General features: G+C 37.7%; 1 protein-coding gene across 1 annotated transcript; it reads left to right on the top strand.

Moving 5' to 3' along the window:
• Positions 1–127: 127 nt before the first annotated feature.
• LRIT3 (leucine rich repeat, Ig-like and transmembrane domains 3) lies at positions 128–21,191 on the top strand. The gene is made up of 4 exons (XM_059171054.1): positions 128–1,450; positions 4,501–4,970; positions 13,892–14,197; positions 16,115–21,191. Exons 1-4 carry the CDS (start codon positions 1,332–1,334, stop codon positions 17,263–17,265), a joined length of 2,046 nt encoding a protein of 681 aa, XP_059027037.1. The 5' UTR covers positions 128–1,331; the 3' UTR covers positions 17,266–21,191.
• Positions 21,192–23,281: the final 2,090 nt, after the last annotated feature.

The following is a 23,281-nucleotide window of genomic DNA, read 5'->3' as shown; positions in this document are numbered from 1 at the left end:
ATTTGTAGACTCATGTATTTGTTGTTTTAAATGACTATTGCTTAAATAGTGGACATTTAAAATCTGTGGTATTCTGGCACCTGGGTGGCTCAGTGGGTTAAAGCCTCTGCCTTCAGCTCAGGTCATGATCCCAGGATCCTGGGATCGAGCCCCGCATTGGGCTCTCTGCTCAGTGGGGAGCCTGCTTCCCTCTTTCTGCCTGCCTGCCTCTCTGCCTACTTGTGATCTGTGTCTCTTAAGTAAGTAAATAAAATCTTAAAAAAAGAATAAAATAAAATCTATGGTGTTTTATTTTAACTGAGCAAATTTTTCTGCCTTTATTGTTTCTGTATGCATCCTGTCAATTTTAAACATTTCCCATAATCTTATTTTTTACAGAATTGACTTTCTTTTGAAAGGGTTTTGGTTTAAAGATTGTTGATAGAACCACTATACAATAACAAGATTAAATTCTATATATATGTGTGTATTATCGGGCAGGGCTAATCAGGATATGCCCAGATATGCCCATATATATATAATATATATATGTGTTTGTATGTATGTGTTTATAAAACCTAAATCCTTGATTGTCAATTGCCATGAGGATTTTCCATCTAGTGTACATGGAGGTAGTTTTTAATGATTGAATTTCATTTTTATTTTTGGTGGATAGACCCTAATTTTGCTAAAAGACATGACAGCTGATCTTCAGATATGGCTTGATGCCTATATTGAAAAACTACTTAAGAATAAAATATATTCCTGAACAGAGATCATGGCCTTTGTTAGAAACTGCTGGGATAATCTTACACTGCCCCGAAATGACCTGGGAAAGCCAGAGTCTTAGTCCTGCCACTCAGTGGTAGATTGAAGCATTTTGCCCAAAAAAACTAGGTACTTGATTTTGTTAACTTTGTTTTTGGAGACTATAAATGCAAAAAAAAAAAAAAATTATAATGTTATAATAATCTGCAGTATTTTCTAGCATCTGCTAAAAGACTATTATTCTTAACATGAAGTGTATCTTCAAGATAATAGCAATTACAGCCATAGAAAAAGGACTTAATAAGCACTACCTTACAAATCTGGATATGAGAACCTTTTGAAATTTTCTTGACATGTGCTTGAGTCTCATTTTCCTTAGAACGTGTTACTGAGTTGAAACCATATTCAAAGGCTAGGTCGATTGATCCCCTGTAAAATACACTTGAAGGTTAAGTAATTACAGAGCTCGGCTAATCCCATGTAATCTGCTGTTACTAAATGGCTGTTTGTATTCCTGGCACACCAGTTTCTGAAGCTTAGGATTTGGTTTTTACTTTTTGTTCAAATAACCTCTAGAAGGAGCGATGCGTCTTTCCGCATGTTTGTGCATTGTACTTATTAGCTTTTTGGAGGGAGTGAGCTGTTCATGTCCTTCACAGTGCACCTGCGATTATCAAGGCAGAAATGACGGCACGGGATCAAGGTACGCTCCTCTCCTTGCTACTAAGTGTTCTAATGATTCCCAGGAAAAGGGCTCCAACCAGATAGCCTTACTTTGAATGCAAATTGTTGGCCAGGTATCAGAGGAGAAAAGGTTCAATTTACATAAGCTTTAACCTCATTGTTTTAATACCGTTTACCCACTCCGTTGTTTTCATTTTGAGCCGCTGAACTCTTAAAAGCCCCTCAAATGACTTGAGATTCTCAAACACATTCTGTGTTATAGAAGTATCCAATGCACTCGTATTCACAACATGGCCACTTCAGGAGGTCAGACTACTAGAATGAGTGCGGCCGCTCAGCTTGTTTATAGAAAGCAAGGCCAGGAGGGAGGGCGGATCAGGAGGTACTTGACTGCCCAGATGTTTTGCTTCCCCGAATTCCCGGTTCACTTTGAAGGTTATTCATGCCAACTAGATAGATTTTTAAAAGTAGGAGGGAAGCTCACAAGAGTGAAATTAGAGAGGTTCGTGATTAAGATTTTTCTTTTTAAAGTTTTGGAGTTTACAAAGACATAACTTTGAAAGATGTGGATCAGTCCTGTCGGTTGCAGATACTGGTGGGGGGGGGGGAGCTTCACAGAAGTTAGTTGCCCTCTGGGTTGCTTTTAACATCTACCTGTGAACTGAGAATAATTACGTACTTTTAATATATGTGAGCCCTTTGAGATAGAAGTTAAATGAAAAACAGGACTTTTGTTAGCTAAACGTGGTAGAACTTGATTTTTTTAAAGAGGATATTTATTTATTTATTTATTAAAGACTTCAAGAGAGATAGTTGGGATGGGGCGGAGGGATGGGGCAGGGTGGGGAGAGGGAGAAGCAGGCTCTCCCTTGAGCAGGGAGCCTGATGTGGGACTTGATCCCAGGACTCTGAGATCATGACCTGAGTCAATGATGCTTAAAGGACTTAGCCACCCAGGCATCCCTGGAGAGGATATCTGACAACAAAATAAGGTTATTTTGTGACTTGGTTGAAGTGAATAGTGAACCTCCTACAGAAAATAATTTGTTAAAACAATCACCCAATTTATGCTTTACAACTTCAAACAAATAAATAACAATTAAAACCTATTTTTGAGTAATTTGTCTTATTGTATGAACTTTACTTAACCGACTCATGGTATCTTTTTGAGATGTTCTCTAGGTGGCTTCAGACAAAGAGAACAATGTAACAAATTAAAGACCTACTTGGCAAATATATGAGGCAGCTAATGACTCAGGGCAGGGTACTTTTGAGGAAGCAGTCACAGAAATGTTTTTTTCTTGGTGATGGCCCCATTATGGATGGATTTTGTAAAAACCATAGCAGATTATGCCCAATAAGGACTCTAGAAATAATCTAGTTTGACTATTGTCATTTTATAGACAAAGAAACACAACCATACAGAGATTATAAGCCTTGTCTAAATTGACAGCACTGAGTGGATGCAGGGACTATTTGATAAGGTCTTTGTTTCCTATGTAGACTTTTTTCCATTACCCTGGAATGCTGACCTAATAAGTAGATATCAGATCATTCCCATATAAAGTAGCAATGGAACTTGTGATACAGAATAATAGGTGTTCCTAGAGAATTCCAATGATTCCATAGGGCCATCTCCTAAAGTTACAGAAAGATGACCCTGTCAGTACACCCCAGCTTTATGCTGTCTACCTCTCTTCACATTATACTCTGGCTTTTGAAATTCACTGATTTAATGTTATGTATTTTTATGGCATGGCTGTTTCATTGCTACTATGTACAAGTATAATGTATTTCTATATATAATGTAATTTTACATTATACAATTTAGACTCTGCTTTGCAAAAAAATTTTAACATCCATTCTCAGCATTCCAGTGGGGGTGAGTATATAATGAAACATAAATAGGTCTTTTTTCAGGTTAAAATGAATTAAATTCTCTAATTCTTCATACTTTTCACACACACACAGGGGACAGGCTTGTTTTTCTGTGCCTGTTTTACACATTGCCACTAAACAAGATCACAGTGTGACTTATTCAAGGTCACTTCAGTTAGTAATAGTAAGAGGAGTAAATTCAGTTTGATTTATTCCTTAGGCTAAAAGCAATGCGCCAGTCACATTATTAAAATAGAGTTCAACTTTAAGCATCCAGTGTGAACAACTTGCTCTTTCTCTTTCCTCCCTCCCTTCCTTTTTAAAATTAAATTATCTTCTTAAAAAAGATCAATTTAAACTTCAACAGGGGTTTTAAAAAAAACAAACAGACCATTTCCTGAAGAGGTTAAGAGCGTGTGCTTTGGAGTACGTGGGTTTGAAAGGTGGCTGTGTAACCCACTAGCTATGTGATCTTGGGCAGTTACCTTGTGTTGGTGGGCCTCGGTTATTTTCTCTGTAAAAGTGAGATTGATGATAAAAATAGCAAACAACCATTAAGTGCTTATTATGTGCCATGAAGGTAGAACATTTTATATCCTTTTCACTTAATTATAACAGGCTATATGGGAAAATGAAATGGAGGGATTGGTGAAGTGGCTTTTCATGGCCACAGAGGAAGTGGCAGAGCTTAGATCTGAACCAAGATCAGCCTGACCCCAGAACTGGGGGTCAGCTACGTCTTTTCCCCAGTATCTACTTTCTAGGGCTGTTACTGGTTAAATAGGGCGGATGTGATATGTTGCCCAGGCCTGACACATAGAGAGCTCCATCTGTGTTAGGTTGAACCACGAGATTGCTGATATTTGCTCATTTCTCCCATCCAAGTACTAACCAGGCCCGACCCTGCTTAGCTTCCGAGATCAGACGAGATCGGGCGCGTTCAGGGTGGTATGGCCGTAGACTGATATTTGCTCATTTCTAACCTGCAAAAATGACCATTTCATATGGTTCAATCTAGAAGAAGATGATGGTAATGATGATGATGATGATGAATTATGAATAGGTCAGTCAGGCTGAACAACTGTTTTGTGAAAACCAGGAGGAAATGAAAACCTGATGCATATTTCAAGTATTATTTTTTCCCATGGGTTTTGGAAAGCAGGTTTTCTTCCATTGCTCTTGTGACAATAGGTCGGTTCTATGTAATGACATGGATATGAACGAGGTCCCTATGAACTTCCCCGTGGACACTGTGAAGCTGCGGATAGAGAAGACTGTGGTCCGCAGAATCCCCGCAGAGGCCTTCTACTACCTGGTGGAGCTCCAGTACCTTTGGGTGACTTACAATTCCGTGGCCAGCCTTGAGGCCAGCAGCTTTTACAACCTCAAGCAGCTACATGAGTTGCGCTTGGATGGAAATTCTCTGGCTGCTTTCCCTTGGGCGTCTCTGCTGGACATGCCCCATCTGAGGACCCTGGACTTGCACAACAACAGAATAACCAGTGTGCCAAATGAGGTGGTCAGGTACCTGAAGAACCTTGCCTACTTGGATTTATCGAGCAATAGGCTGACCACACTACCACCGGATTTCCTGGAGAGCTGGTCCCACTCACTTACATCATCACGGAGCTTGGAACTTACACCACGAAGAATTGTTCTTGGTAAGCTCAGAAGCCTCTGGGCTTCTCAGGTCCAGATAATTTGTTTTGCAAGACTTCAGCTGCCTAGTCTTTACTTATGTGTCAAATTTCTCTTCTTACTTTCTACTTGCACATTTGATGGGCTGGTACTTTATCGGTTGATCTAGGTCAGATCTGGGCCTTACCCTGTGTAAGGTGTAATGGCTGTGTGCGCTGGAGTGAGGGCAGCAGTGTGTGTGTGTGTGTGTGTGTGTGTGTTGGAGGGAGAGGAGAGACCCTCATAAACCAAGAGACTAATGCTGCTATTAGCTTGGGGCTCAGTGATAAGGTGTAATGGCTGTGTGCCCTGGAGTGAGGGCAGCAGTGTGTGTGTGTGTGTGTGTGTGTGTGTGTGTGTGTGTGTTGGAGGGAGAGGAGAGACCCTCATAAACCAAGAGACTAATGCTGCTATTAGCTTGGGGCTCAGTGATAAAATCTACCACCCTGCCCCAATTCTGAGAGCACATCAGTGCTCCATGCCCTGCCCCAGCCAACCTGCTCTGTTCTCTGTTCAGCCCTTCATCAGTCTCTTCAGGAGTGAAAGAGGGGCACTGGCATCTTTACAAGGTGGTGGTGGTTTTATTAGTTCAGGAGAATAGCTTCCAGATTCTCTTAATTTAAAAAGAAATGATGAAGACAATCTCCTAATGGATTAGTGTAGCTGTGATTTGTTTTGCAGACTTTGATCTTGACTTTGTTTAGGTTCTGTGGGTATTTGTCTTGGGTTCTTAAAGTGTAAGCTCCTTCCAGTAAGTCTTTCTCTTCCTTTTTTTTTTTTTTTTTTTAAGTACCTTCCCACAGTGCTTTGCACGGTGCTCTGCACATGGAGAATGCCCAGTAAATGTGGTTGCCAGATTGAAATCAGTGAACTGAGACCCTTCTCAGGAGTACCTGTGGGCAGTGAGGCCTCTCATACTTTTGTGTGAGACACAAGCCTAAGGCTCTGATCAGTCAATTTGATCTCCTACTAAATTCTTGTTCACCCAATAAGGCTGTGTTGTCAGTTCACTCATGACGTCCATAGAGCCATGGAAGAGGTTGTATTTCTCGGGATGAAAGAACTGAGTGTTCGGCGAGTGAAATGACTTACAAGCCTTTTGGTGTGAGAAGCAACTTGATGCTGAATTTATGCCAGGAATTCCTGCTGACCAATATCACATGCTCAAATATTTGCTGAAGTCAAGTATAAATAATTTGAAATTTTTTTTGCTAAAAAGGAAAATGCTGTGGCAGCATTTAAATGATTTTAGCATTGCTTTGGTTGAAATGTAAATGCATTTTGGTGCTTATGAGACTAAAAGTGTGAGTGATAACCATAAAGAAAGAGGAAAAATCATGTAATTATTTATTCTATACCTATTTTATGCTTGCCTACTGCTTATCTAGTGCTTCAAGCATTTTTATTAAAGAATAAAAGAAATATTATAGGGTTAGCTAGGAAAAAAAACATGAATTTAACAATAGCTATGGAGTCCTTATGTCTACCATGATAGGCACCATGTAAACCTATACTGTAGTATTTATTTTAGCCACTAATTTAGTTCTTGTGACTAATAGCTAGAAACTATCTTAATTTAAATAATGAGATTCTGTTTCTCTACACATTTTTTTCCTACACATTTTTCTAAGTTTCTTTAGATTTGCCAAAAGGAGGTATATAGTAGAAAATAAAATCAAATTATTGAACTATTATTAATAGCTCTCTAATGATTAGTCACTAATATTGCTAATATCACTATAAAGAACTGATTTGCAGGACATTAATATTTTTCCATTGTGATTAAATCTGGATGACAATTTAGGGATGAAATGGAAAGGGTTATGAAATTTCACTGTTCATGAAGATAAACATGGAGATAGACATCTCTGTTATGGGGTTCAGATTCTTCAAAAGCAGATTCTTTAAAGGGGTAACATGAAAATCCTTTTGGTATAACATTAAATTAAAAAAAAAAACCAGGATGGGGACGCCTGGGTGGCTCAGTTGGTTAAGCAGCTGCCTTCGGCTCAGGTCATGATCCCAGCGTCCTGGGATCGAGTCCCACATCGGGCTCCTTGCTCCGCAGGGAGCCTGCTTCTCCCTCTGACTCTGCCTTCCACTCTGTCTGCCTGTGCTCGCTCTCGCTCGCTCTCTCTCTGACAAATAAAATCTTAAAACAAACAAACAAACAACAAAACAGGATGTGTCATTGTACACGATCATAACTATTTTAAAATGTGCAAAGAAAAAGACTGAAAAATACACTATCTGGTTAACTGTCCTCTTTGGTGATGGGACATCTTTTCAGTATTCTGTATTTTCAAAATGTTCTGCATCAATCATGCGTTGCTTTTATAATAATGATGATAATCATGATAATAAATAACAAAAGATATTTTGAAACATGTCCAGTCATAATTGGCAGCTGATCTTAGCAAAGCCATGCCTGCTATGTAACGAGAGGGAAGAAAGTACTCTCCTCTAAAAGAAGACTAGCTTATGTGTGTGATACACATACAGAAAACTCAGTTTTCTCATCTGGAAAATGGAGGTAGGAAGACTCACTCCCTTCTGCTCATAGGATTGTAATGAGAATATTATGAGATAGTTTATGGGATAGTTCTTTAGAATATGAGGTGAACAGTCTCTGAGGTTATGATTTTAGATCAACAATGAGCCATAGCAGCTGTGACTGATATGGGAGTGTCTTATAAAGAAAGATTCCTCTATTTTGGCTTTTTCTGTTATTTTACCTGTGTTTGAGTCTTCCAATTTAATCATTAAACTACGGTGATGAAAACCAGTGCTAGCTTTTCTAGAACTTGGTGTATAACTGTAACAACTGTATCTTTCCAGGTACCCTGCAGAATTTACTTTTCTATTATTACAGTGGAATATATTCTGCTTTTATTTGTTAGTGTCCTGTGTTTATTATTGTGAGCAGATAGAAGTTATGTTTGTAACAATAGTAGTGGTAGCTGATATTAATGGAGTGCTTACTCAGGGCCAAATCTAGTTCTTACATTTTATAGATATAACTTCTCCCAGTCTCATGTTAACACTGTGGTAAGTACCATTCCACCCCCATTTTATAGAAGAAGAATGGAGACGCACAGTAAGCCACGTACGCAGACTTACTCATCACACAGTGGTGGAGCTGGGGTGGTTACAGGTGGTTTGACTGCGCAACTTGTCATGTTCCCCACTCCTGCCTCATGCAGGGTACTGTATGGGATAATATCAGAGTTGTCTTCCTCACATACGCCTTACTGATATCTTTAAGTAGTGTATTTATTTTTTAAAAATTAGGAAGAGGCTTTTCCATTACTCCTCTTTTCTACATGAGTAAAAATTTCTACATGAGTTAAAAAAAAATGAACAAAATTGTCCTCTGATGTATTATACAAACATAAACTAGTGTTCTGCAAGTAAATATTTAAATGAAGTGTAAAACTAGACTGGATTTTTTATTTGCAATGCAGGTAAATTTCCATGGCCTCTTCCTCAGGAAGATACAAATAATTACACAGGCAGACTCTGTAAGGCCCAACACTCTTTGTCCTGGAAAAAGCTTGCAGGAGGAGAGGGCATAAAATGCTTTGTTGGTTGCTTTATTGCTACTCAAATTTGCTCAATTGCAAACATGAATTCTTTTCCTGTTCAGAATGAAGTTTACCTGAAGGGCAGTAACCACACGAGTATTTCCACAAAATTTTTCTAAAATGGTGTTCATTTCATTCAATGAACACTCCTCAATCCTGGTTGATAAGCTGGTTCTTTTTGAGGCACAGAGGAGATAAATCCACATAGATAAAGTGAACTCCTTGCCAGGTGCTCTTCTGAGGACTCCTTGGTAGAATCTGAGGACAAGGCTGTAAAGTGGATCTGTAATTATTACCTGCTTTGTACAGCTGGTGAAGAGGCAGAGTCAAGCTTCAAGTTCAGTCCATCTCCAGAGATATCATTCTTTTGTTTTTTAAGCCTTTTCTAAATTGAGGAGTTGAGGTATAATTTGCATACCATGGATCTTAAGTGTACAGCTTAGTAAATGATGATAAATCCTGATGAAACCCACACCCTCATTAAGATATGGAATAATTTCATTACACTGGAAAATTCCCCTGTGCTGCTTCTCAACCAGGCACCTCCATTTCAAGCAAGCACTGTTTTTACTCATCACAATAGGTTAATTTTGTCTAGAATTTTATGTAAATGAAATCATACAAGATGGCCCTTGTGCCTGGCTTCTTTCATTTAGCATTATTGTCTTTGAGATTCATTGACTTCGTTGCATGAATGGGTAGTTCCTTCTGCTGAGTCATTTCAGTTTTACAAATATATGAATTGTTCATCCTTTCCCCTGTTTTTGGAAACATGGGCGGTTACGTCTTCAGCTATTATGAATTAAGCTGCTATTAACATTCTTATGCAAAGCTCTTTGTAGTACATATTTTCATTTCTTTTGGATAAATTCCTAGGCTTCAGATTGCTAGGTCATAGGATGGCCATATATCTTTTTAAGAAACTGCCAATTTTCCGAAGATGTTGTACCATTGTACACTCCCACTAGCACTGCATAACAGTCTACTTGCTCCATATTCTTACCAACATATGATGTTAGAAGATTTTTTCATTTCCACCATTCTTGGGGGTGATGGGTCAGGCAGTGATTTGACTTTGTGATTCTAATTTGCATTTCCCTGATGACTAATGCTGTTGACCATGCTTTCATTGGGTTATGGCTCATTGCTATATTCCTTTATGCCAATACATAATTTTTTAAAGTTTTTTTTATTGTTGAATTCAAGCCTTTTGTCAGTTATTGATATTTTCTCCAAACCTGTGATTTATTTATTCATTTTCTTCATGGTGTCTTTGGTAAGAAGGTTTGAAATTTTAATGACATCTGATTTATTAGTTTTTTTCTTTTATAGTTAGTGCTTTGAGTGTCTCATCTAAGAAATATCTGTCTACCTACAAGTCATAGAAATTCTATTTTCCTTATAATTTTAACTTTCATATTCAATTTCTGGCTTTTATTTTTTTTTTAAAGATTTTATTTATTTATTTGATGGACAGAGATCACAAGTAGGCAGAGAGGCAGGCGGGGTGGGGGAAGCAGGCTCCCTGCTGAGCAAAGAGCCCGATGTGGGGCTCGATTCCAGGACCCTGAGATCATGACCTGAGCTGAAGGCAGAGGCTTTAACCCACTGAGCCACCCAGGTACCCCACTGGCTTTAATATTCTTATCTTTTTAAAATACTCTTATCTTTCATCCTTATGTCTGTGGTCTGTCTCAAAACAATTTTTGAGTATAGTGTGAGGCAGGGGTTGAGGCTTTTTCTAAGCAGATGTCCAGTTGTCCCCCCACCATTTGTTGAGAAGACTTTACTTTCCCCCCCCCCGAATTGTTAAATGCCACTGCCACTCCAAAACTGACTAAGGTATGGTTTTTTGCTTTCAAGAGCTTATAGTCAGCAGAATTACTTTTGTACAGAAATTTATTGCGAACTTTTCACCAAAAAAAAAACAAACCACATTTAATTCAACTACTGTGATGCATGGAAAAACATTGTCCTTTTAGAAAAGGAATAAGGCAAAATTGATTTACCCCTATCCAAGAATAGTTAGATGAACTAAGTTAATTAGTGCAAATTACTGTGATTGTGGTTGGTGTGTTGCCTTGAAGGAATGCAGTACAAAATAACAGTTTAACTTCAGGGAGTTCTTGTACCTTTGTCCCCAAAAGGGAAAAAAATAAAAACAAAAACAAAACGCTTGATGAACTGGTTCAGCCCTCAGGTCACTCTTAATATTCAGGTTTTAAAAGTTGTGCCTTTGACCTTGATGTTTCAAAGCTAGAATAAATACTCTATTTTTAAGGATTTAAAAAATATTTTCCTGTTTTATATAACTTTAAGACATAGCCAGTTGGGTTAATTTTTAAAAGAATTTTGTTTCAGGGGCACCTGGGTGGCTCAGTCAGTTAAGCAATCTGACTATTGATTTTAGCTCAGATCATGATCTCAGGGTTGTAAGACGGAGCCCCTGCACGGGGTTCCATGCTCACGGGGAGTCTTCTTGAGACTCTCTCTGTCCTTCCCTTGGCCCCTCTCCCTGCCTGCGAGCACATGCACACTCTCTTTCTTTCTTTCTCAAATAAATAAATCTTTAAAAAATTTTTTTCTTTCACCATTAACATAGGTTTATGACAGTTTCATAGCATGACTAGAACTGCAAATGTTACAGTTCTTGGATCTTTCCCTATGTAGACAGTTGTGCTCCAGACATCACTGCTTTGACATGTGTTTATAGATAACAGCACTTATAGCTGCCACCCCTGACTCTAGATGTTTTTAGGTGATGAAATGAGTTATGGTGGAAGGAATATTAGATTAGGAGGCTGAAAATCTGGGACTTAGTACTCTAAGCTACTTATAGAACCAAGGCAGTAATCTCTTTGTGCTTTAGTGTCCTCTGATGTGAAACTCAAAAGAATCATACTAACTTCATTCATGAGGTCAGTGTAGGACATATAGAGCTTGAGAATGAAAGCTCTAAGGATACCAAGGTTCAAATCCTGACTATATCCAGTTGTATGACCAGAGAAAGATCCCTTAACCTGAGTGTTGGCTTTCTCCTCTTTAAAATGAGTATGATGCTAATATTATCTACCTCATTCTGTTGTCAGGATTGAAATAGACAAATGCTTTAGCATGCTTAGTACTATTGGGAGATAATTTTCCATGGCCTCTCACATTTCTGCACGTATTGTGAGCAGAGACCATCACTGTCTGTCTTTTGTCCTGAACTATCATTTTAAGGATGTCTGTGAACAGAACTGCTTTGGAAGGTAAAGATATTTCTCTGTCCAGGGAAATGGTAGGCATGTTTACTGCCTGGTATAATGAAGACAATGTCTTCCTCCAGAGCTGTAAACTATCCTCCATCTCTAACCAGTAATCTTATGTCTTTTGCTAACTGGGAGGTGTTAGTCCCCCTAAAGTAGTAGAAAGCTCAGACCTTTTACAATTCTTGACAAAGTACAATATTTGCCACATAGGAAGCAATCAGTGACTATCAATCTGTTTTGTTATTATTTTATAAAGCAAAAATCTAGCATAACAAGTGTTTTGAGAGCATAAAGTTTTATCCACATATTAATTACTACATGACAGAATGAAATTGATGATCCAAGCTGGATATTAGAGATTGGCCATAGGCACACAGGACTAAATGTAAGAAGTTCAAGGTGATTCACCTATGGAAGAAATGAATTTTCTAAGAAGATTTAAAAAAAACCTAGCAAGTTTTTACTAATACTGGCAGAAGAATATGAACCAATCATCAAGTGCTAATATAATAAAAATAGACACATACAGAAATTTATATTAAAACAAAAATAGACCTAAATAGAATTTATAAATGGACAGTTAAATCTTCCAACATGGTTAGCATTTTTAAAAATTGCAGTTCTGTCTTTTTCCCTTATGAATCAATGTATAATCTATTTGTAAAAACCCACAACCACAAACATTATTGAGATAAATCTCTTGCAACCTTGGGCTTTATGTGAAGCTGTTGTAGGACATTATCACCCTTAATAGCCTTAGAGAGACTTTTGTCTGCCAAGGGCTCTGAAGCACTATCTTAGATCTTTCTGTGATCTTAGCAAATAATTTTATAGTTTCACCCTCCCTAGATTTGATTTTTGCTTGGAAACCCTTTCTTAGTTTGAGAACTTTGGAGAGGCTGGGAGTAAGAAGCGGGGTTTTTTGTTTGAATTTTATTTTTAATTTTTTTTAATTATGTTCAGTTTTATTATTGAACCCTGCAAGTTTTGTCTCCTTTCTCTTGAACAGTTCTTCCTTTAACTGTCCTTTCCATTTTACCATGAGCAGCAAGAAGACATCAGGTAGCACTTGCAGCACTTGGTATGGAAATATCCTTAGGGAGAATGTTTGTTTCACTGAGTGCACTTTATACTTTCCATGTTAACCACGCGTGACAATGTTTCTCAACTTTCTGCCGTGCCATCAAAGGGTCTGCTTTCCTCTAGTTTCCAGTAGTTACATCTTCCTCACTTTCCTTGAAAGCTCTCACTGATGGTCCCCTTGAGGGCCAACACACTTCTGCTAACAGTTTGAAAGCTGAGGGAGGCAGTCCTCCAACCGGAGGCTGTCAGCTAACTGTATTTCTGCTGCTGATTCTCTCTTGAAGGGGGATTTGAGCAGTGCACCTTCTTGGCCACCATATATGACATTCATGCCAAGCTCTGTTCTAGCCTCTGCCATTCTCCAGTCTTATCTCCTGACATTGCCTTCATCTCACTCTGTACTTTTGCTACACAGAACTTGTACTACCTTCAAAGGTCTTCAAATCATGCAAAACCGTGACACAGTGCGGGCTGAATTAGGGGGCCTCTCTACACCCTCCAATACTGACAATAATATACTTTCCTAGCACTCTAGAAATATCTCTAGCAGTGTTTTATAGTATTCTGTGGTACTTGAATTAAAATCTTGGCTCGGATACTGATTAAGCTATATGGCCCTGCTCAAATAATTTGATTTCTCTGTATCTCAGCTTCTTCATTTTTAAGATGGGGATAGTAATCCTCTTTCTCATAGGATTTTTAGGATTAAATGAAATAATACAGACAAGCACTTAGAACAGAGCCTTGCCCAGAGTACATGCACAATAAATGTTGGCTATGATCATTAACGACCTGACCTGACAGGCTGTATTCATTCAGGTAGCCAAATTGCAGAGCAAAATTGACAGGGAGGCAACTCCATTCCATCTCTCAAAGCACCTTTATTTTTAGGGAGATAATTCAGATACTTGCTTGCCTGAGAGGTTGTGATGTAAATAGAAGTCAACACAATAATCTTTGTCCATCTTTTCCTCCCTTCTCGTTTAGGTCTGCAGGACAACCCTTGGTTCTGTGACTGCCACATTTCCAAAGTGATCGAGCTGTCAAAAGTTGCTGACCCTGCTGTAGTGCTGCTTGATCCTCTAATGATTTGTAGCGAGCCTGAGCGCCTGACAGGGATTTTGTTTCAGCGGGCTGAGCTGGAGCAGTGTCTGAAGCCATCTGTTATGACCTCGGCCACCCAGATCACATCTGCCCTGGGCAGTAATGTTCTGCTGCGGTGTGATGCTACTGGGTACCCTACCCCACAGCTCACATGGACCAGGTCTGACAGCTCACCAGTTAATCACACAGGTATTTTCTTTATTCCTTTTTAAAAAGAGTTTATTTATTTGAGAGAGAGAGAGAGAGAGAGCATGGGCACAGGGAGTGGGAGAGGGAGAAGCAGGCTCCCCGTGAGCAGGGAGCCTGATAAAGGGCTCGATCCCAGGACCCTGGGATCATGACCTGAGAAAGGCAGACGCTTCACCAACTGAGCCACCCAGGCATCCCCAAAATTGGCTAGTAAATTCTAATAAAATATGCCAGGATTGTTGGATGAAAAAAATTTGAAAGGTTCTTTTTATTTGTTAATATTTTCCTCAGTTTATCTAATTACATAGATGAAATTAGACAATCTGATTTTTTTTTGATAGAAAACATGATCCAGTGGATAGATGATTGCAAATAAGGCCCCTTGTCTTGCTGCGTCATCTTGGATATGACTCACTTAAAAATGTGTAACTATTACAGTTTTCTTAGAAAAGATTTTCATGTAAGTTTCTCATTTTTGAATGATTATTATATAATAAATTACATACAAACCTTATCATGAAGCAAAAAGTATAATTTTTAGAAATACTGGTTACATAGACTTTTTAGATCCTACTATAACCAACTCAATGCTTCAGCTTTAGTTTCAGTAGTGATATTCTGGTGAATTAAAGTGATATATTTAAAAAACTAGTGATATATTTAAAATTAAATGTAAATTTTATTTGTTTCTGAGAAACAAACTGAGGGTTTTGGAGGGGAAGGAGGTGGGGGGTTGGGTGAGCCTGGTGGTGGATATTAAGGAGCGCACACATTGCATGGAGCACTGGGTGTGGTGCATAAACATTGAACCTTGAACACTGAAAAAATAAAATTAAATTTAAAAAATTAATTGTAAATCAAAGTAAAATAGAGGTAAATGTAAATCAAAGTAAAAATAATGAAACCTGATGGAAGAAGAAATAGTTAAGGCCTAATATTCTTACTAATAGATAGTAAATGGCCCACAGCTTAAAGTAGTAAGTTAAATTTTGAGATACTAGGATACTGTTTAGTATATTATTTTTCTTCAGAAAGTTTCAGAAATCAAGACAGAATGGTAATATGTTAGATTTCAGTGTTTAGGAAAGTAAAATTCTAATACAAAAACTATATATTATTATTATTTTTAATATTATTTATTTATTTATTTGACATACAGAGAGAGAGATTACAAGTAGGCGGAGAGGCAGGCAGAGAGAGAGGGGAAGCAGGCTCCCTGCTGAGCAAAAAGCCTGAAGCCGGGCTCTATCCCAGGACCCTGAGATCATGACCTGAGCTGAAGGCAGAGGCTTAACCCACTGAGCCACCCAGGCGCCCCTAAAACTATGTATTATTCTACAAATAAAAGAATCCATGGCTTATTAACTTATCTAGATTAAATATAAAATGAAAGACTGAGAATACTAATTATGACTTCTCTATGCCAGAAAATGATCTGTTATGCTATCTGGCTATGTAGATAGATAGCATTTTTATGGCAATGAAAAAATATTTGGGGAAATATTTAAGTAAGATCTTATAATAACCATTTTAGAGAACCATGGTGAGTTAAAATTGGAGAGCATCTTTGAGACCACTTTGTCTTATCCCCTTATTCTAAAAATACAGAAAACAGAGGCCTAAAGATCCTAATTGACTTGTCTGAAATTACATATTCATCTGTGGACAAACATTTACTAAAGCTAAGTCTCCCAATTCACAGCCTTGTGTCTTTTTAAAATACCATTCCCCATATAGACCTCATGGTACTTGGCATGCCCTAGACCTGAACTATACCTGTCATCAGAGACTGGTGATTGTGTGCTATTTCCCTCTTGGTTTATGTGAAAAGGATGCATGTAGAACCAGATTGGTTAGCATGTTGTTTGAGTGTCTCCTTTTTTTCCCCTTACAGAGTATATGTATTTTTTCTTACAGTAATTCAGGAATCTCCAGGGGAAGGAGTCAGATGGTCCATAATAAGCTTGACAGGCATTTCTTATAAGGATGCTGGGGATTACAAATGTAAGGCCAAAAATTTGGCTGGAATGTCAGAAGCTGTGGTTACTGTGACAGTGGTTGGTGTTGTCACGACTACTCTATCATCAGATATCTCTGAAAGAACTAGAGATCACCCTGAGGAAGAAGTCCAGCCAGGATCTAGAGCTACGTCCCTACCTGGTTCACGGTCATCTGCCTGGCCTTCTTCCTTCCCTTCCTTCCCCGCTTCTTCCATTTTTCTTTCTACTTCTACTTCATCTCCTCCCTCCGCTGCTTTCTTCTCATCTGCTTTCCCCTCCTCCATCATGTCTTCAGTCACAACTCCAAGCAACAGAATTTCAACAAGCCCCACCATCGCCAGCCAGCAGTCACTCCAGCTCCACCCAGATGGGAAAAGAAATTTAAAGGTGGAAGTAGGTAGAGGTAAGCTTCCCTCAGCTAGTGCAAGTAAAAAAGAAGAGTTGGCATCAGTGAATCAAATGACACCAATGCAAAAGAATGCCACAGTAGAAAATCTCAGGATAGTCCGTGAGACTGAAGAGAGTGTGACTTTGATGTGGAACACCGTCAATACCACACACCAGTCTGAGATGACCGTGTTGTACTCCAAGTACGGTGAGAAAGAGCTGCTGCTGCTGAATGCAGACTCCAGCAAGAATCAAGTAACCATAGATGGCTTGGAGCCTGGTAGGGAATACACAGCATGTGTCTGTCCAAAAGGAGCATCTCCCCAGAAAGACCAATGTATTACGTTTTCTACTGACAGAGTGAAAGAAGGTGATTCTCAAGTGTCTTTCCTTGTCGTGGTGAGCAGTATTGCCTGTGTTGTTGTTTTGCCATTGATTTTTTTCCTGTTGTACAAAGTCTGTAAACTGCAATGTGGGTCAGAATCTTTCTGGGAAGACGATCTGGCAAAAGAAACTTATATCCAATTTGAGACCCTGTTCCCCAGGTCTCAAAGTGTAGGGGAACTTTGGACTCGGAGGCACAGAGAGGATTCGGAAAAATTGCTGCTTTGTTCTAGGTCAAGTGTGGAATCTCAGGTGACTTTTAAAACTGAAGGTTCAAGGCCAGAGTATTATTGCTAAAGTTTTACAACTTAGGGATTGTGAATGTCACAAAATTTCTTCCATGCAGTTAAGGATCTGAGGATGTAGATGACTTTTGTTCAGACTTTCATATCCTTTATGAAAATCACAAATGGAGTGTTTTTAATCGTGCTTAAAAAAATACTATGTGAGGGGCACCTGGTTGGCTCAGTCAGTAGAGCCTGCAACTCTTGGAGTTGTAAGTTCGGGCCCCATGTTGGGTGTAGAGATTACTTAAAAACTACCATGCGACTTCTAAACTGAAAAAATAAATAGTTTTGGTTTTTGTTGTGTGGAAGACTTCCATAGAAATAATTTTTAGGGTAGTTCTTAATAAGCTAATAGTATGTTTTAGAGTAATGTTTTAGTTCTTAAAAATAAATTCATGTGAGAATAGTTGTAAAAAATTGAAGTCTGAAGTTTAAAAGATAGTTTTTTGGGAAATGAAGAAAGATTAGTATAACCAGCTAAGCCTTGATGTTCATTCACGTTTGAAGTGCTTTATGGCATTTGCTATGGGTATTCACTGCCATTGCCTAGTGGGTGAGAGTGAGAAAGTACAAAATTTTGCATTCATTAAAGTTAAATCCAAGCCAATGGAAAGGGAGGGCTCCAACTCTTGGTACCATTATGCATTACAAGACTGTACAGTTGTATTAATATTGCAAGAAAAAGTTTTCCTTTATCATTAAAATTTTTAAGTATTAGCAACAAGAAGTTTAAAAAGAGGATCATGAAAATAGTAAGGCCATTTCTAAAAATAGTAACCACTGCATCCTAATACATTTGCTAACAGACTGTATGAATCTTTTTTTTTTTTAATTTAATTTTTTTGTGTGTGTTCCAAAATTTATTGTTTATGCACCTCACCCAGTGTGGATCTTTAAAAAAAGAAAAAAATACGTGCTCCTTTTGAAAAAATCGCTGTAATATTATGATATTTACTCTATTCTTTCTGCTCCTTTTTTCTGTCTTTCCTTCTTTTTTTAGCTTCAGCTTTGTCAGAAGATACTCAGGTAGCCAAAGGACCACAGCTATTTGTCTTTTGCCATGATTGTCTTTTGCCATGTTATATTTTGATCTTCGGGCTAACAGGAATAACTTGGAAGTCTTTTTTAGAGCTGAAAAGGATGTTTTAGGATTTTGAAGAACAGCTTCAATGGATTAATGTGGTCAAATCTTCTAGGTAAAAACATCAGGGATATTGAACTGGAGTGGGGCACACAAATAGGTAGAAAAGGGCTTCATACATAAAATTTAGGTTTTTTTTTAGAAAAAAAGTTTGTGACTACCTTTACTAAAGATTATGTTCTCTTTATTGGAGACTTGGGAATACAGAACAGGTTTATAAAGGTGTGTCAAAAGTCTTGAAATATTCTGAGAAGCAAGTTTCAAGAAAATCCTATATTTTGCATAGGCAATAGATTGGCTTCAATGTAATACATTATGAAAATTACAATACACGCAGCTGAACAATGAAAAATCATTCATTCCACATGGCTCTTAATTAAAAAGGAAGAAGAATTCTAGTTTAGACATATTCTGTGTATTAGGAGGAGGCCAGCATAGACGGATGGCCTGTCCAGAACTCTCAAATGTCCTATCTTGTATAATTTCCTCTCCTTTCTCTCTCTTTCCTTTCCAGCTTGTTTGTCCTTGGTGCTTTCATCACTGAGTGCATTGTCGAAACATCTAACTGTTTTAAATTCAGTATGCATTGTTAAGATTTGTTAGAAAAATACTTTTTTACAATTTTGTGTCTAGCTTCAAATTCTGTTGAGATCAATGTATTTTAAATTAAAAGACTGCAAAAACTTGCATTTCTTTACTCTACAGACATCATGGAATTCACTGCCATATTTAAAAGGTTCATATAAACAGACTGCCAAAGCACTACCATGTTAGAAATAATGACTACAGGAGAATGTTACGGACTACTGTGGCAGGTGGCCCCCAAATTGTATAAAAGAGGGTTATCTGTTGAGAAAGGAGACTTGGCCCACCCTGATGAGGTAAATTACTGATGGTCCTCATAACCAAAAGTCTGCACTTAATTTTGACCAAAGAGGAGAAGCTAGTTCCTGGTGTGGAGAAGAGAAGGCACTTCTGTCATCTACAACTTGGTCTTGGCCCATGAAGTAAGTCCTAAGGAATGTGTTACTAATAGTGAAAGAACTAAAATTGTAAACCAGCTACTTTCTAAAAATACATACATTTGAGGGTAGGCAAATGATATCTGATGATATCACTGCTCTTATGTTCTTACAAGTATGCTTTCCTGAGGGGGAGGAAAAGGTTGATGTAAGCAAGCAGCATGGAATTCTGCATAATCAACAGTCTGCCAATGTCACCACCACCATTGTAGAGAGCAATCAGAACTGACATATAGCCAATATATGGGACAATTGAATATGATCACACTGCTTTACTTTCAGACAAGATATATTAGACATTTGTAAAACATGGGTAAATGGTGAGGGTGTGTCACCTGGGAGACTATCACGAATGATGTGCTATCACATAAAACATGTTGAGAACTCCAAGCTCATGGTTTATGAGGGCTGCCAAAGAAAATGCTGGACTTTAGAGTCTGACAAGTCCCCTAGATTTTGGGAAATTTTTACAAAAAGTTCAAAGACAAAAGATTTTTGACCCATAGACTTGAGTCTCAAAAAGGGATTATGGCTAACAAAGGGAGATGATAAAAACCCAAAACCTTTTAGCTGAATAATTGTGAAATAATTTAAATAAAACAGACAGGGAAGTTAAATGGCTGTCTACTCATCTGAGTAGACAGTAATATATGTAGAAGGTATAAAGAAGGAAGAGTGATCGAGGTGAAGGTAGAAGTGTAGCAATCTATTATGAAAGCACCATAAACTAAAGGCCCCAATAAACAAGATAAAAAATATGGTAAAGTTGACCAGAAGGAACTGGAAGGCTTTTATGTTGTTGTTAAAAAGAAAAAGGAAATAAGAAGTCTACTGTTTAGAGATGATAAGAGAAAGTATATCAAAGAAGTAGCAGAATCATTCAACTCCTATTTTTTCTTCTCTTTTCTAAATGGGTTTTTCAACTGAATATGGCGAAGAAACTAACTGAAGTGAAAATTCTAGCCCAAGGTAAGTAAGAGATTAGTAAACTAATTCCAGGATATTTTCAATGAGGCCAGATAAATTACCAGGGTGGTAACAAAATTTTCAGTCATAATCTCAGAGCTACTGTTTAGCAGTCTTTGAAAACTCACAGCAAATAGGAGAGAGACCACAGACCATAAGTGACTAACTTTCATCTTTATTTTTGAAGAGAAGAATAGGGTGGGTTCTAGAAATTAGAGGCAACTTGATTCATGCATGTAGGATTGACAACAGATTGTTAAAAGGCTTGATTTTGAGCATGCAGAAATGAATGTTATGGTCATTAGCAGCCAACAAATGTCAACTAAGGAGAAGCTTTAATAAACCAGTATGGCTTATTTTTTTTATGAGGTTACTAGGCAGACATCAAAGGACTGCTTAAAAATCAAATAGTAGCTAGCTATGTTATTTGTCTTGCCTTGGTGGAGTAATAAGGGTTGCTTCCTCTCAAAAATGTCTAGTAATGGCTTTAAATAACATGAGAAAGTGTTTGTTAGGATGCCTTTCCCCTATTTCCCATTTTTGTAAATGACTGGATGAACACAGACTTCTCAGCTTTGCAGAGGACATGAAAATAGACAGGGTATCTTATGTTGGTGCTTCTCAAACTTTTCCACAGAATATTCTTAATGGAAGGGGAAAGTAAACATGTACATCTGAGAAACCAGGGCAATTATCCTAAGTGGCTGCCAAAAGAGAGACATTTCTCTGAATTATTTTGTCTTAATTAAAAACTATGTGAATTTCCACTCTATTTCATATTTTTAAATTTATTTTATTTTTCAGTGTTCCAGAATTCATTGTTTATTTCATATTTTTAAAATATAAAATAACTCTGTCTAATCAATTTCTTTTCTTTCTTTTGTTTTCTTTTTTAAATTGGCATCTCTGTGCCTTTGAATACTTTGGCACATATTTCCCTGAGGTGCTCTACTTATCTTCATCCAAATCAATCATAAAAACCTTAAGCAGAATAGGGTAAAAAAATGGGAATGACAGCTCTCTAGTACAGGCTACTTCATACTGAATAAAGCCATTCATGCATGCATTTATATGACAGGTAAGACACCAAATCTTGAAAAGGATCTTAATAAGATGGCATACTAACAGAATTAAATCTAACAGGGATAAATATAAATATAAATATTTGCATTTAAATTGGCACAAATATGTGTGTTCAAGTGGTAAAAAAAATCTGTGACTTGAGATTTTTCACTTAGATTATTTAGATTAGAATGATTCCAAACATTCTACGAACCAATGGAGTTATGTAATTGTTAAGTATGGTAGTATTAAATTACTTTAATATAAGTAGTAGATATCAAGAAAATTAACAGTCCCTCTGTGCTCTGCATTTTTATAGAAGCAAATTTAATTTTGGGTGCCAAATTTAATAGGGACCTTGATAAACTATGGAGTATTCATAGGAAGAAAACTAGGATCACCAAGCATCTAGAAATTTTATCATGCAAGAAAGAGTTAAGAACCTAGAGCGCATATGAGGAGACCAGATGAGCTTAGTGTAGCACATGACACCGAATGTTGTCCTACAGCGTGTTTCTGAGGTGCATCTGCTTAGGTTGTTAAAATGGAGGCAACTGGGTTCTTCTGCAGGTAAAAATTTGGATTCAGGAGCCTGGGGCCCTGGAAGCTGCATTTTGATACTCAACCCAGGGAAATGATGCGGATGAGGTGAAGATCTGAGAAATGCTGTTCTATGCACTGGATGTAGAGGCAGTAATGGAATTACAGAGAAGCAGAGTGGCTCCACATTAAAAAAAACAAAAACAAAAAACAAAAAACAACCAATAATCTTTCTTGGTAACAACTAGATGGAGAAAATAGTATAGAAAGGCATATTGCAATAATATTACTCAGGACATTCATGGATATTCCAGGAGTCAGGGATGATACTGAAGGGATACTGAAGGATACCGTAGACTAAAAGTCCTCTGGTCAATCATTCTGACTATAGCAGAGCAAAAGAAAAACTGATAAAAATATATTCATTGGTTTTAGTGGAAAGAGAACACTAATATTTGTATTTATGTGTAGCCACTTTTTTGTTTAATTTATAATAAAGTTGATCTTGTATACAAATGTCTGACTCTTGATTTGTTTAAGCAGTGCGTATTTTGATGTTGTTTTCCTTTTATGCAGTTAATTTCCATTAAGTGGTTGGATGAAAGAGTTACTGTAATTTTTTCCTCTTTGGCGTAGGATATAACACTGATGATTTATTTCTTAATTATTCAGGGAAAACCCCCCAATGTTTATAGATTATTTCGGTATAGATTATTTAGTTCATAGAGAAAAGCAGCAATTTTTGAGAATACCATGAACTATGAATTGCCTACAAAAGAAAGAAACATTAAATTTCAATGGCTGTCCTGCCATTGCTGCAAACTGGTGCGTACGGAAAGCAGAGAAGGAGGTGTTAAAGGACTGCAAGGAAGAGGAGAGCCGAGAGTGTATGTGAAGCAAAGACAAAATCGCCAGAAAACGAAAAGCCAATATCAAGTGCAAATATATGGACCTTGCGTCTAAGACTTAGAAGTTCCAAAATGAGCTACAGGGAAGAGGCATGAAAGTGAGTGGGACCAGAGTTGGAAACCTTGGAAAAGCATTGCTTCTAGAAGAGGATGAGTTAGAGAATGGTGCTAATCACCAAAGACATGGTATTAAGAAAAAAAGAAGAAACAAGAGGGTGAAAATTAAAGCAAATGCACTGACATTGATCATTTAATACATTTAACTGTAGAGCAAAGACTAAAACAAGAGTGGGTACATGAGTGGAAGAACTGTATGTTAACAGTGTACAAATGGGCAGAGTAGGAAGAATGCAACGAAAAATGGAGAAGGAAGAGAGATAGGAAAGA

The sequence above is a fragment of the Mustela lutreola genome, chromosome 1 (assembly GCF_030435805.1).
Source record: "Mustela lutreola isolate mMusLut2 chromosome 1, mMusLut2.pri, whole genome shotgun sequence".
Lineage (NCBI taxonomy): Eukaryota > Metazoa > Chordata > Mammalia > Carnivora > Mustelidae > Mustela > Mustela lutreola.
Note: the sequence above shows the minus strand (reverse complement) of the source record. Positions and strands in the feature narration are given on the sequence as shown.

Coding starts and splice junctions, on each gene's coding strand:
- LRIT3 (XM_059171054.1), top strand. CDS start 1,332: ATGCGTCTTTCCGCATGTTTGTGCATTGTACTTATTAGCTTTTTGGAG. Junction 1,451..4,500: donor AATGACGGCACGGGATCAAG/GTACGCTCCTCT, acceptor TTGTGACAATAG/GTCGGTTCTATGTAATGACA. Junction 14,198..16,114: donor CTCACCAGTTAATCACACAG/GTATTTTCTTTA, acceptor TTTTTCTTACAG/TAATTCAGGAATCTCCAGGG.